This window comes from Pongo pygmaeus, chromosome 20 (assembly GCF_028885625.2).
Source record: "Pongo pygmaeus isolate AG05252 chromosome 20, NHGRI_mPonPyg2-v2.0_pri, whole genome shotgun sequence".
NCBI classification, from domain to species: Eukaryota; Metazoa; Chordata; class Mammalia; order Primates; family Hominidae; genus Pongo; species Pongo pygmaeus.
The window spans coordinates 64199644-64214099 of record NC_072393.2 but is presented as its reverse complement, the minus strand read 5'-3'; the positions used below and the strand labels follow the sequence as shown (position 1 = coordinate 64214099).

At 46.1% G+C, this 14456-nt stretch overlaps 1 protein-coding gene across 5 annotated transcripts; it reads right to left on the bottom strand.

Annotated features, from left to right (window-relative positions):
* Window positions 1-215: 215 nt before the first annotated feature.
* Window positions 216-13075, bottom strand: ZNF530 (zinc finger protein 530). Of its 5 annotated transcripts, XR_008495801.2 has the most exons (4): window positions 12826-13057; window positions 8577-8706; window positions 4958-7297; window positions 216-1136 (listed from the first exon to the last, which is right to left on the bottom strand). XR_008495801.2 is itself a non-coding variant. In XM_054464584.2 (3 exons), exons 1-3 carry the CDS (start codon window positions 12853-12855, stop codon window positions 5658-5660), a joined length of 1800 nt encoding a protein of 599 aa, XP_054320559.1. In that variant the 5' UTR covers window positions 12856-13075; the 3' UTR covers window positions 1143-5657. The 5 variants fall into 5 exon arrangements, 4 of the variants coding, with proteins under 4 accessions (XP_054320559.1, XP_054320560.1, XP_063514628.1 ...); XM_054464584.2 differs by lacking the exon at window positions 216-1136 and having other exon boundaries at window positions 1143-7297; window positions 12826-13075; XM_054464585.2 differs by lacking the exon at window positions 216-1136 and having other exon boundaries at window positions 1143-7297; window positions 8577-8703; window positions 12826-13075.
* Between the last annotated feature and the right edge of the window lie 1381 nt (window positions 13076-14456).

Below are 14456 nucleotides of genomic sequence, written 5' to 3'. Positions count from 1 at the left end.
GAGAACCATGAGGAGGAAGACAGGTGAGAGAAGGTGGTCAAGGAAGGCACCTTTCCTGCCTGTATGGTCACTAATGTCCAACCAAAGGAGAAATATTCTTTTATCCAAGTGAGAGTTCCTAGCCCAAAAGTTGAGATATATCTATTTCCTTTTGGTAATGTTTCTTATCTGAAAAGAAGAACCATTATAAATGCTTTTGTATGCCAAGACAGGGGCTGAAAATGTGGTGTCTGAACCCAGAAATAAAGATATGGAAAATTGGGATCACATTTCTTGGCTGGGAGGTGATTCTCATTTCACCTGCAATTACACTGACAGTGTCTGAATTGAGAATTGAGATTTATTTATGGTTTAAAAAAAGAAAGAAGGGGAAATGTATGGGGAAAGAAAGACAAAAACATTTGTGAATTGTTTAAATTACTCAAAAGTTTTTTTTGTTTTTTTTTTGAGACGGAGTCTCGCTCAGTTGCCCAGGCTGGAGTGCAGTGGTGCGATCACAGCTCACTGCAGGCTCCACCCCTGGGGTTCACACCATTCTCCTGCCTCAGCCTCCGGAGTAGCTGGGATTACAGGCACCTGCCACCATGCCCGGCTAACTTTTTGTATTTTTAGTAGAGATGGGGTTTCACCGTGTTAACCAGGATGGTCTCGATCTCCTGACCTCGTGATCTGCCCACCTCAGCCTCCCAAAGTGCTGGGATTACAGGCGAGCCCCCACGCCTGGCCAAATTACTCAAAGTTAATAATTCTGTAGTTATTCACAGATACATGAAGAAATGGACCTGGAGAAACATATCTGTGATAAGTGCAAACGGTTAAGATGACAGCAAAATTTGAGCAGGAGACATTGAATTCTGAGAAGTGAGCAAATGAAGCTGAGCACATAGCTGTGTTAGAACTATGACTACAAGTAGGGTTTAGTCTCCAAAATGTAATTTTATTTATTTATTTAATTTTGGAGACAGGATCTCGCTGTGTTGCACAGGCTGGAGTGTAGTGGCATGATTATAGCTTGCTGCAGCCTCAAACTCTTGGGCTCAAGGGATCCTCCCACCTCAACCTCCCAAAAAGTTGGGATTACAGATGTGAGCCACCATGCCAAGCCTCTTTTCATCCTTGAAAACACTCATTAATACCTGGAAGGAGAAGTAAAGAAAACATTTAGAAAGTGCTATTAGAATGTTAAGGCGAACAGGGATGCTGTAGTATTATGCTTATTCATAGTTCTAACAAATGTTCAAGGAACACCTACTGTACTTCCGACACTATCTTAACTGCATGGGACATTTACAAAACAAGAGACAGACCCCAGTAGCTTACGCTGTACTCAAGAAAGAGGAGGAAACATGAAAAAAAAAAATGCTAAATTATCTGGAATGTTAGAATGTGGCAGACATAATGGAGAAAAGGTGAAGGCATTGAGAAGTGCCGGAATGATATGTAATATTACATAGCCAAGAGAGGCCAATTTGTGGATGGGTCTTTATTGGAAAAGGACATGGAGAGCTCAATGCCAGTGAAATATAAGTTTAATGTTACTCAGAATTTCCCTAGAAATGAGAAGTACACTGTGCCATGCAGGGCCACAGGAGGAACAGGTTTCAGTCTAAAGGAAGAAGCAAGAGCTAGGGGAAAGCCTAGACCAGATCAGAGCAAACAGCTGAGTACTGGCTAGTCTGAATAATTCTGGTTGGCTTCGATTTACAGAGGTGGTCTCTAGTTGCCTCATACCCTGACCCTGGTGTTAGAGTAGGCAGATATGAGTAGGGCAGAAGAGAGGGACCCCAGGAATGCCAGGCAATTTTGGAGTCAAGGACAGGCAATCATAAATCTTTTCCTCTGAGATAATAAACAGAGCAAGAGAGGGACCCCCGAGATGTCCAGCTCTCATTGGGTGAAGTACAGGAAAGCATAAAACTATCCCTCTGAGAAGATAAGTGGCCATGATTGGTACCAGGAGGGAAAAGAGTTTTCCAACAGATAGAAAACAACTGGAGCCAGTGAACCGCAACCCCTGATAAGGTTTCAAGCATGCACAAAATTGGGCAAGACGGCAAAATTTGACTGGTATTTGACCTTCCTCTGGGGGTGCATGACTCGTAAGGGAAAAAACACCCCAAATGAGTATATATGTATGACTTCAGTAAACAAACTGCATGCGGCCCCTCCCAAGTACTGGCAGACCACTGTGCATGCAGTAGTCAAGCAACAGCCTACCCAAGGAAGGAGAATAGAGAGCCTAGGAAATGAGCAAATGTATAAAGTCTCAAGCCAAGGATCAAGTGGGGCACTGGACCTCTCAAGTAATCCACTTGGCCCTCTTCCAAGTGTACTTTGATTCCTTTCACTCCCACTCTAAAAGTGTTGGGGAACATGGGACACATGCTGGAAACAAGACACCCAATCCATGCTGTTTCAAAACACTGCAGGCTGTCAAGTTGTCCAGTTTCCAATAGAAGTGGGAGGCCCAGATTTTTAAATGGAGTAACTTTTTATAGGTTCATTGAGGTGTAATCAACATGCAATGTACTGCACATATTAAAACAGTAAGTATATACACACACACACACACACACGTACATTTTTGAAATCATCACCCTATCAATGGTGTTGGACACATCTGTCACCTCCAAAGTTAACCTCAGGCCCTTACCTAAGGGGAAGTTTTATAAATAAAACCACAAAAAAATACACATTTTATGATGTCTAAAATAAAATTCCAGAAAATTCAAGTCAATCAATTGTAAAGGAATGTTAAAAGTTGCCTGCATATTCTGGAATGTATTATAAAAGAGCAAAAGTAAAATATGCAGGTGAGATATGCTCATTCTTATGATTACAACAATGCTTCCATGTGTTTACATTTATGTCAGAACTTATCAAGTTGTACACTTTAAATATATATAATTTATTCCACATCAATTACAACTTGATAATTTTTTTAAATGGATGCAATTAACAATCTCGGTCATTGACACTTCAAAAAGTCTGGTTTACTAAGTCTCTATTGACTCTACCATCTAGCTCCCCAGGCCACGTAGAGGCAGACCTGCTTCAGTGGCAGGAAATACAGGTGAGCAATGAAGGCCATTTCCATCAGCGTTAAGAGGATTGCTACTGGATCACAAAAGCCGCACCAAGGACGACTGAATCTCTCTTGACTTCATCCTTTTTTTTTTTTTTTGTCTGTGCAGCAATGGCCTTGAAGTAAACAGGCCAGAGAGGCTACAGGAATCCACAAAACCCTTGTTGTCTCTAATAACTTGAGCTACAAGACACACATTTCTAGAGATTTCTGCACACAGTGATCTTGCAGTCATAGTCACTGGAACATGTGGATAAATTTTTTTTTTTTTTTTTTTGAGACAGTTTCGCTGTTGTTGCCCAGGCTGAAGTGCAATGGCGCGATCTCGGCTCACCTCTCAGGTTCAAGAGATTCTCCTGCCTCAGTCTCCTGAGTAGCTGGGATTACTGGTGCCTGCCAGCACACCCAGCTAATTTTTGTACTTTTAGTAGAGACAGGGTTTCGCCATATTGACCAGGCTGGTCTCGAACTCCTGACCTCAGGTTATCCACCCGCCTCAGCCTCCTAAAGTGCTGGGATTACAGGCATGAGCCACAGCGCCTGGCCTTTTTTTTTTTTTTGGAAACAGAGTCTCACTCCATCACCTGGGCTGGAGTGCAGTGGTGTGGTCTCAGCTCACTGCAACCTCCATCTCTGGGTTCAAGCTATTCTCGGTGTGTCAGCCTTCAGAGCAGCTGGGATTATAGACGTGCACTGCTGCACCTGGTTAATTTTTGTATTTTCAGTAGAGATGGGGTTTCACCATGTTGGCCAGTCTGGTCTCTGACTCCTGACCTCAAGTGATCTGCACGCCATGGCCTCGGAAAGTGTAGGGATTACATACATGAGCCACTGTGACTGGCCTGAATGGATTTTTTTTTTTTTTTTTTTGAGACAGAGTCTCGCTCTGTCGCCTGAGCTGGAGTGCAGTGGTGTGATCTCGGCTCACTGCAACCTCTGCCTCCCAAGTTCAAGCAATTCTCTGCCTCAGCCCTCCAGGGTTTCACCATCTTGGCCAGGCTGTTCTTGAACTCCTGACCTTGTGATCCACCCACCTTGGCCTCCCAAAGTGCTAGGATTAAAGGTGTGAGCCACTGCGCCTGGCCGGATGAAACTTTATATGAGGAACAGTCCATCTAATTTGCTGCAGTCTCCTCCATTCCCTATTATTCAACCCAGCGTTTCTTTACCAATTATGTTTCGCTCCAGCCCCATGGTTTTACAGCTAGGGACACGAGCTCACTGAATTCTGTGTTTCAAGGGACACACCTCCTTCATAGGACCTCATTAAGGGATTCTAAACATTGCAGGGCATTATGTGATATCCTCACTCAACAAGAAAAACTTAAGTTTTGTCTCCAGAAACAACGGAAGTTGTCACAACTGCCCCCTCTGCAGAATGACCTCTGAGCCCACATGCAGGCAAAAATCAGAGCCAGAAAGCCCTGCAGTGTCTCCTAGAAGGCCTTGGTAACAATGCAAAATAGGCCCAAAATGGAGCAAAAGCTATATTCTGTCAGCATAGTGTCCCCTCTGAGGCAAACAAAATTTGAATCTCCACAAATGTTATACACTCTTTTAAGCTGACAGAGTCCTATTATGTTTCCAAACTACTCCACAGTTAATACAACTTACAAGATTAAAGGTACTTAAACAAAAGGCCTTTATCATTGCACAAGCCAGTTAACAGGCAGTTCCTGGTACGTGGTGGAAGCTAAAAAATGCTTCATCACAAGCATCGCCTGAGATCAACAATGTCCTCAAAAAAGGCAATCCTCTGGAAGCTGCCAACAGAACTCAGATCAGGTCCTGGGGCCAACACTGGGGTAGTTACATGCACTATGTAGCCACAGGAGGAAATGAGAAACCCCCCTAAGAGCTTAGACTACTCACGCTTTCCTCCAACTAATGGAAGAAGTCTGCCTCCCTGAGCATGTTGGGGTGGTGACTGATGCACACTCTGTGGGTCTCCCAGCGGGTAGAGATGAAAAGGCTTCAGCCGCAGAAACTGGCAGTGACATGAATCTGGCAAGGTCCCTGGGCAGGTTTAGAGAGTACAACATAGCTACACATGCTTCCCACATACCTCAAATTTATGGGAAATCCATGGATGTTTGGATACGTGAGTCACATCAGAGAAGGCTCTTCTCAAAGGCTAGCCTCCAGTGCCGTCATACCAAGTTAAAACAAACAAACAAACAAAAACACATTCACAGCATATATAAGGCCTTTCTTCTTTCGGAAATCTTGTGTTAAATGTGACAAAACAAGCCGGACATGGTGGCTCACGCCTGTAATCCCAGCACTTTGGTAGGCTGAAGCAGGTGGATTACCTGAGGTCAGGAGTTCAACACCAGCCCGACCAACGTGGTGAAACCTTGTTTCTATTAAAAATACAAAAATTAGCTGGGCATGGTGGTGGGTGCCTGTAATCTCAGGTACTCAGGAGGCTGTGGCAGGAGAATCACTTGATCCCAGGAGGCAGAGGTTGCAGTGAGCTGAGATTGCATCATTGCACTCCAGCCTGGGTGACAAGAGCAAAATTCCATCTCAAAAAAAAAAAAAAAAAAGGTGACAAAATAATTTCCCACATTCACTGCACATGAACTCTTCTGTGTCTTAAGAGGCCAGAACTTTGACTAAAAGATTTCCCACATTCACTGCATTCATAAGGCCTTTCTCCAGTGTGAACTGTCTTGTGTTGAATGAGGTGATTTTTGCGGGTAAAAGATTTCCCACATTCGCTGCACTCATAAGGCCTTTCTCCAGTGTGAACTCTCCTATGCTGAAGGAGGGCAGAGCTTTGGCTATAGGATTTCCCACATTCATCGCACTCATAAGGCCTTTCATTAGTGTGAACAGTCTGGTGTCGAATGAGGTGGGTTTTTCGGATAAAAGATTTCCCACATACACTGCACTCATAAGGCCTTTCTCCAGTGTGAACTGTCTGGTGTCGAATGAGGTCAGTTTTGCAACTAAATGATTTTTCACATTCACTGCACTCATAAGGCTTTGTTTTAGTGTGAGCTCTTCTGTGTCGAAAGAGGCCAGAGCTTTGGCTAAAAACTTTCCCACATTCACTGCACTCATAAGGCCTTTCTCCAGTGTGAACTCTTTGGTGTTGAATGAGGACAGATTTCTGGCCAAATGATTTCCCACATTCACTGCACACATAAGGCCTTTCTCCAGTGTGAAATCTTTGGTGGTGAATGAGGTAGATATTGCAACTAAATGCTTTCCCACATTCACTACACTCATAAGGCCTTGCTCCAGTGTGAACTCTCCAGTGTCGAAAGAGGTTAGTGCTATGGCTAAAGGATTTTCCACATTCACTGCACTCATAAGGCCTTGTGCTAGTGTGGGCACTCCTGTGACGATAGAGGTTAGTGCTGTGGCTAAAAGATTTCCCACATTCACTGCACTCATAAGGCCTTTCTCCAGTGTGAACTCGTTGATGTTGAATGAGGACAGATATCTGGCGGAAGGATTTGCCACATTCGCTGCAGTCATAAGGCCTTTCTCCAGTGTGAACTCTTTGGTGTTGAGTTAGGTGAGTTTTGCGACTAAATGATTTCCCACATTCACTACATTCATGAGTCCTTGTTCTATTGTGTGCTTTCCTGTGTCGAAGAAAGCCAGAACTTTGACTAAAGGATTTCCCACATTCACTGCACTTGTAAGGCCTTTCTCCAGAGTCAGCTCTTTGGTGTTGAATGAATACAGATTTCTCTCTAAAACATTTCCTGGGTTCAGTGTATTTGAGAGGCTTTCGTCCAGTGGGAACTCTCAAGTGTCTAATCCTGCTGTGTGGTCTCTCAATGCTGGGAGTCACCTGATGCTGGAGAAGTCCTGACGTGGCTGAAAAGTCCCTCCCAACTTCCCCAAACGTGAAGGGTTTTCCTGACACATGGAACCTGCAGTTCATCATAAATGAGGCCTGGTCCCCATCCACTTTAAATAGCTTCTCTCCATTATCAAGCTTCTGGAGCTGGTGAAGGTTTGAACTCATCCAGAAATCTCTTGATGCCCCACCCAAGTACAATTTCTGTCCACAGGGTGAGGCTTGGAGCTCAATCATTTGTAAACTGTCTCTCAGGACTGGGGTACAAATCTCACAGGGGTGACTCTTATCAGTGGATATATCTGCCTTTGGAGTCCTGCCCTGTGACAGTTCTTCCACAGAAATGCTGTCTGCAGAAGGTGCCCCCTCATCTTCTGCTCCACACCAGCAACCTGAAAGAAGAGAAATGCTGAGAAAATGTAGGTTTACTATGGTGTGAGAAGTTACATCAAAAATGTGTGTCAAAGAATGAGTCTAAGAAAATGTTTTTAGGATATGAGAGCTGGTGAAAATTTGGGGAAAAAAGCCTCTACAAGTCACAGAACAAGAGAGGCCTTATGAGATGAAAGATGCAAAGATGGGGCACAACTCAGAGAGAATATGTAGGGTCTCTGACTCACTATTCTGCCAAAAGCTTTTATCAGGACCTCCTCCCTTGATGAGAAGAGAGGATTTTGGTACACTGCACAGAAGATTATTGGTGTCCAGGCCCAGTAGAAACCCATGGGAACTGAATACTAGGTGTGGAAGGACTATTTAAAAACATGTGCACATCTGATAACATATTACATGTGGGTCAGTGTTAGAGAACACTCTAGAAGTTGCACTGGAAAGGAACAAGTGACACATGGAGGCCAGAACTTGGGAGCAGCTAAGGGCTGGAAGTCATGGATGAAATAAAAATCAGAACATGTGTAGAAAAGAAAAAAAAGATAGAAATGATATATGTCCTATGGAATTGGCACCCAATCACTGAGAACTCAAGACAGGTTTATGGTGTGATTAGAAACAACCCTAGTGTCTTGCCCTCCCTTAGTTGTCACTCATTAGGGCCAGGCCTCCTCTGAGACTATCTTGCTGTTTGCACCCTGTACAGCAACCGGACCCATCCCCGAATCCCAGTTGTGCAACTATACTGGACCTATAAGATGCAAGCCCTAAAGGGAAGACCAGAGAGGTGCACAGCCAGCACTGGCACAGAGCAACTCAGCACATGACAAACTACAGCAGTGAAAAATAATGTTACAAGAAAATCTTTCAGGTGGATCTTTATGAAAAGCCTGTGGACCAATTAAGTAGTTACCATGATGATGCCTGCAATTCCTGAAACAGGCAACTTGAGATTTTAGTTAGAAGCAAAAGGCAGAACATGGAACAAAGAGCATCCTACAAGTGGACAAAGCCATCCTGTCATGGAGAAGGCAAGGACAAATCCTTTAGGTTGAAAGAAAGATCCTGTCTCTCAGACCCTTCACTGCATGCCTAGAGGCAAAAGGTGTTAGAACAGTCTGAAAGTGCCTTGCTTGGTGATGTCCCTCAGAATACATAAGCCAAGAAAGTGGGAAGGTCCGTAGAGCTCAGGGTCTAACTGAAGAAAGGACAGAGCTGTCTCAGGGACAGGGGAAAAGGAGAGACCCACAAAGGACACTGGGAGGAACAGGAGGGCCTTACCTAGGGATGCCATAACTGCAAAGTTCTCCAGCATCACATCGCGGTACAGGAGCCTCTGCATCTCATCAAGGAGCTCCCACTCCTCCTGGGAGAAGTAAATGGCCACATCCTCAAAGGCTACAAAACCCTGCTATGATGGGGACAGTTCATTCCATGATCAGCATCTTTCCTAGGACCCCAAGTTGATTCCCCCAAACATCCATCCCTGGCTCACCCTCCTCCCCATCTCCCCACCTCAGCGAATACAACAGGCCCTGATGCCACTGATGCCCACTCTCTCCTCATGGTCTCATTGGTCACTGTGTTCTCCCACAGCAACAACAGGCAGGTGGACAGATAGAAACCACATTCTTGTGTCTATAAATTCTCCTGGAATCCCTCAGACCATGGCTCCCAAACACAACTGAAGGTCTGGGTTCACATTTCACCCTCATGTCCTCAATGTCCAGACTCATGAAACAAAAGCTCACACTCCGTCTTCATATGTGCATCACTCTTTCCACCACACCTCTCTCACCCAACTCACTCCCTCAGCCACCTCCACCCTGATCCCACAACACAGGCATCTCTCCTGCCTTCCTGTATGTTACTCAGCACAAGACATCTAGAAAAGTGCTCGCAAATTCAAACAAGTTCCAGGACTACCCAGACCTATGATGGTCCCTACTGCCACAGGCAGCCCCATATCCTGGTCTGAAGCCCTCCCTACCTGAGTCTATTCCTTTCATCAACCTCAGCCACCCAGAACCACATACATATCTCAGATACACATGGCCCTTTCCAACTTGTACTGCACTAAACAGTAACTGCCTTCCTGTCTTGCTACCCTTCATTCAAAACCTTGCCTAGTGGCCCTCCACCCAAGGTTAAGTGATGCTCCCAGATGACTACTTCTGCCCCTAAACTGATCCACCAGCCTGCATGAAACTCCCTAGGCATAGAAGGCAGGCATAAGATCCTGGTGAGGCCATACAGCAGTAAAGCATTAGGTCTGGCTTCAGCCTCATCTTGTCTGAAATCCCACTAGGTCTCTAATATGGTTTAGCTGTGTCTCCATCCAAATCTCATCTTGAATTGTAACTCCCACAATTCCCATGTGTCATGGGAGGGATCCAGTAGGAGGTAACTGAATCATGGGGGTGGGTCTTTCTTGTGCTGTTCTCACAATGGTGAATAAGTCTCATGAGAACTGATGTTTTTAAGGCCGGTTGCAGTGGCTCACGCCTCTAATCCCAGCACTTTGGGAGGCCAAGGTGGGCGGATCACTTGATCAGGAGTTTGAGACCAGCCTGGCCAATGTGGTGAAACCCTGTCTCTACTAAAAATACGAAAATTAGCTGGGTGTGGTGGTGGATGCCTGTAATCCCAGCTACTTGGGAGGCTGAGACAGGAGAATCCCTTGAGTCCAGGAGGTGGAGGCTGTAGGGAGCTGAGCTCTTACCACTGCCCTCCAGCCTGGGGAACAGAGCAAGACTCCATCTCAAAAAAAGAAGAACTGATGGTTTTAAAAAGAGGAGTTCCCCTGCACAAACTCTCTTTTTGCCTGCTGCCATCCATGTAAGATGTGACTTGCTCCTCCTTGCCTTCCACCATGATTGTGAGGCCTCCCCAGCCATGCGGAACTGCAAGTCCATTAACCCTCTTTTTCTTCCCAGTCTCAGGTATGTCTTTATCAGCAGCATGAAAACGGACTAATGCAGCCTCCACACCCATCTTATATTCACTCATCCTTCATAACCCTTGGCCACCTGCCTGGTATCCTCTCTCTGTATTATTCCTAGGGCCACTTCCCTCTATAACCTGTATTTGTGATTTCCACAACATCCATCCAGATACCCAAGTATGGTACCCTCTTGTGGCTCCCACCCTTCCCCTTCCTGGCCTGCTATTATCATCATGACCAGGAATCCCACTACTAAATGGGATCTATGATGTTATGGGCTCAATGTTTCTGCCCCACGCCCACCCACAAAATGCTTATGTTGAAGCACTAACACAATGAAGCCTAATATAATGTGCTAGTATTTGGAGATGGAATCTTTGGGTGGTAATTAGATTTAGATCAGGTCAAAAGAGTGGGGCCCTCATGATGGAATTAATGCTTTTGTAAGAATAGAAAGAAAGAGATTCCTTGCTTTCTTTACATACTCTCTCCCAGGAAAGGCCATGTGAGGACAAAGCAAGAGGGCAGTCACTGCAAGTCAAGAAGCAGCCCATCACAAATAAGTGCATCTAGAGGCACCCTGATGTAGAATTTCCTAGCCTGCAGAACTGTGAGAAACAAATTTTTGTTGTTTAAGCCACCAATACAGGCTATTTCATTATCAACCCAAGGTAAGACACTGATATAGCCTGTATATTTGTCCCCTTCAAATTTCACCTGGAAATGTGATCCCCAATGTTGGAAGTGGGGCCTAGTGGGAGGTTATCTGGGTCATGGAGGTGGATCCCTCATGAATGGCTTAGTATCCTTCCCACAGTAATAAGTTCACATGAGACCTGGTTGCTAAAAAGAGACTGGTGCCTCCCTCCTGTCTTGCTGGCTTCCTTTTTGCCTTCTGCAATGATTGGAAGCTTCCTGAGGCCCTCACCAGAAGTGGAGACTAGCACTAAGCTTCCTGTACAGCCTGCAGAACTATAAGCTGTAATAAACCTTGTTTCTTTATAAACTACCCAGCCTTAGGTATTTCTTTATAGTAATGCAAATGGCCTAACAGACATAGGGCTCCATCCTAGTTCGATACTATCCTCCACTCTTTGTAGAAGTCTCTATCCTGCACCCTTCCTCAGAGTCCAAGACCTGTGTGTCCACCTAGCCACTTGATATAGCTACTTACTTATTCTCTAAAACATCTCATATTTTTAATACGGACAAAACACATTCCTGATGTCCTGAGTGAAAAACAATCCTACTATCTACTTGGCTCTCCCAGTAGATGGAGCTTCTATGCTTCCAGCTACTAAACTCGAAAAGCCTTGAGTCATCCCTTTTTATCTCTCAGTCCCAATACCAGAAAATCAGAGCCGACCTACAACCCAAAATTCAACCATTTCTGCCACACTGTGACCACTACTCTGGCCCACATCATCTACACTCACCTGGACTATTGCAGTAGTCTCCTCTTTCCTCTTTGGTATTGCTACCAACTCCCTTAAACCCACAGTCTGTTGTCTGTGCTCAGCCACAGGAGCCTCATGAGGCCTGGGGAAGATCACCTCCCTCTTCTGCTCCAAATCTTCATTGCTGCCATCATCTCCAGAACAAAGACATCTGAGACAGCCATTTAGTTTCTAACTCCTGTACCTCTGCTCTCTGTTCCCACGAGAAGGAAATGAGACTTGAGGTTCTCTTAACCAGCTCAGCCTCACCTCCAAGCAGCTCCAAACACCTGTACTTATCTCTGCGACAAACTTCCACATTCATCCTATTATTTGCCAGCAACAGGCACCACTTCATATAATACCCACCCTGGACATATTTTTGTTCAGAGTCCCTAGGCTCAAAGCCTGGAAAAGCGGTAAGTAAAGAATCCCAGGTTACCATAGTCCCAATCCTAGAGATCCCATTGCTGGAATCACTGAGCTTCTGGATTCCCTCCACTTACCCTTGTAGGGTCTTCAAGTGCTTCTTACAGACCTATAAGTACTAGTGGCAATCTGTGGGAGGAAACATGTTCTGAGAGGCAGGTGACCAAAGTGTGGCTCCATGGACTTCCGGTTGCAATGTGCAACACCAGAGCCAGGTGTCCTGGGATGACTGCTTTATATCTGAGTGTCAGTCCTTGGTGCTGACTTTTACCAGCTTTGTGACCTCGTAAAAAGACTAGGTCCCTCCATGCCTGCTATCATCACTGCCCTTCCAGCACGTTCCTCTGAACAGCTTTTGTTAAACTTTTAGAAGCGTGACTGGGGCCATGCCCCTCTTCTCTCCTACGCCCTGTGGCCCTCAGTGTGCTGGTGAAACTCAGTGGGGCCAATGCAGCGCGGCGCTGCCCTACCCTCTGCTCCCTGCACGCGTGAGGCCGGCCTGGGTCTCCCCAGCCTCCCGGCTCAGGCGCAGCTCCAAGCCGTTGCCCGCGCAGCCCCCGACCGTGTCGCTCTCCCGCTCCCTGCCACACTACCAGAAACGAGACCCAGCACCAGCGCCTCACTGTGCTGGACAGTGCGGTCCGGGCTGCAGAAAACCCTTCACGCGCCCCTCAGTTTCGGGTGGGGAGGGCGGAGGAGGCCGGGAGGACGCAGCGCTCACCTGGGTCGGGGCCCTCAGTGCCGCCGCCATCGGACTCTGGGCGGAGCGGGCCGGGAGCGGTGGACGATCCGGGCGGAGACACGAGCAAAGCTGTCACCCCCGCCGGCGACCGTCAGGCCCCGGCTGTGCAGCTGAGAAAACGACTCTCCTCGCGCCTTCTCGCTGTCAGCACCTAGGTCCAGGTCCGGCACCCGCGGTTGGAACTGACACAAGCCAAAGTGCCCGCCACAGGGAGGACGCCGGAAGTCCCGCCCCGACAAGTTGGGCAGAGCGGAAATGTCCCTCCCCTGGGCCTCAGTGGCTCCACGCCAAGCGCCTGGCGCACGGGCCTCTGGGTAATGTAGTTCCACTGCTTCCTGCGCTGGCAGAGGTCGCCCTTCTCCTGGACCTCAGGGAGGAATGGCCCCATGCTATGGAGGAAAGTGGAGGGGAAGCCTGAGAGGTGGTGTCTCCAGCCTCCTTGGACCAGGGAGAAGTTCGCTGCTTTTTTAAGGTACCACACAGAGATTTTTGGAGGGTATTGTGTACAACTAGTCACCTAGGTAATCAGAGTTATTCAGATACAAAATGCCTCTACCCTTGGCGAGAGCCTAGTAAACATTACCTTCTTTCTCCACACATTTATGTAAAGTAGAACGTTAGAGTCAACTTTGTGAGTTTCATTATGCTCAGTAAGGAATAAGGGAAATAGAGTTTACAAAGAGCCATGACAGGAATGATAAAACATCCGTTAGATCGCACCGAAGCTGGAGGACGAAAGAGGAATTCTGTCTCACAGAAAATGCCTCTCCTGCCTGTGTAATCGGTGAGTTTGTGTCTAGCCCTATAAGGAACAGTGTTGTATTCATATAATATTTCTTCCTCCATATTCTTAGATATGCTTCTGTTAGGATTGTAGCAACTTTCTAAACAGAAGAGCCACTTAGCATATGCCATTTTAAAGTAGAACAGTGTCTGTAGTGTTCAGAGTCAGAGCAGTTGTGCAAAGGGGACACCAGAATACCAGAATAAAGGTTTGGGACACCTAGCTTTCATCTCTTTGATGGGAAATTTTGATCACCGATACTGTTACTGCAGGGACAGTGCTTGCATGGGGAGTTGAGATCATCTTAGAAAAACAGTTGTGAAATGAAAATTACTGAAAGCTATTGTATTAGTCAGAATTCTCCAGAGAAACACAGAACCAATAGGATACATAGATTTACAAGAGGGGATTTATTATGGGACTTGGCTCATCCAGTTATGGAGGCTAAGAAGTCCCAGGATATGCCTTTTGCAACCTGGGAAAACACGAAGGTGGGTGGTATCATTCAGTCTGCATCTGAAGGCCTGAAAACCGAGGGAGCCTGTGGTGAAATTCCCAGTTGGAGGCTGAAGGCCTGAGAACTGGGTGAGGGTCATTCTTGTATGTTCCAGAATCCAAAGGCCCAAGATCCAAGAACTTTAATGTTGGAAAACAGAAGAAGGTGGATGCTCCAAGGCAAGAAGAGAGTAACTTGCTCTTTCTCTGCCTTTTTGTTCTGTCTTGGCTCTCAAAGCATTGGATGTTAGCCCCTAACACTGATGAGGCCAGATCTCCTTTACATTGTCTACAGACTCAAATGCTAATATCTTCCATAAACATTCTCACA

Coding starts and splice junctions, on each gene's coding strand:
- ZNF530 (XM_054464584.2), bottom strand. CDS start 12,855: ATGGCGGCGGCACTGAGGGCCCCGACCCAG. Junction 8,707..12,825: donor CACTGAGGGCCCCGACCCAG/GTGAGCGCTGCG, acceptor TCCCCATCATAG/CAGGGTTTTGTAGCCTTTGA. Junction 7,298..8,576: donor TGCAGTTATGGCATCCCTAG/GTAAGGCCCTCC, acceptor CTCTTCTTTCAG/GTTGCTGGTGTGGAGCAGAA.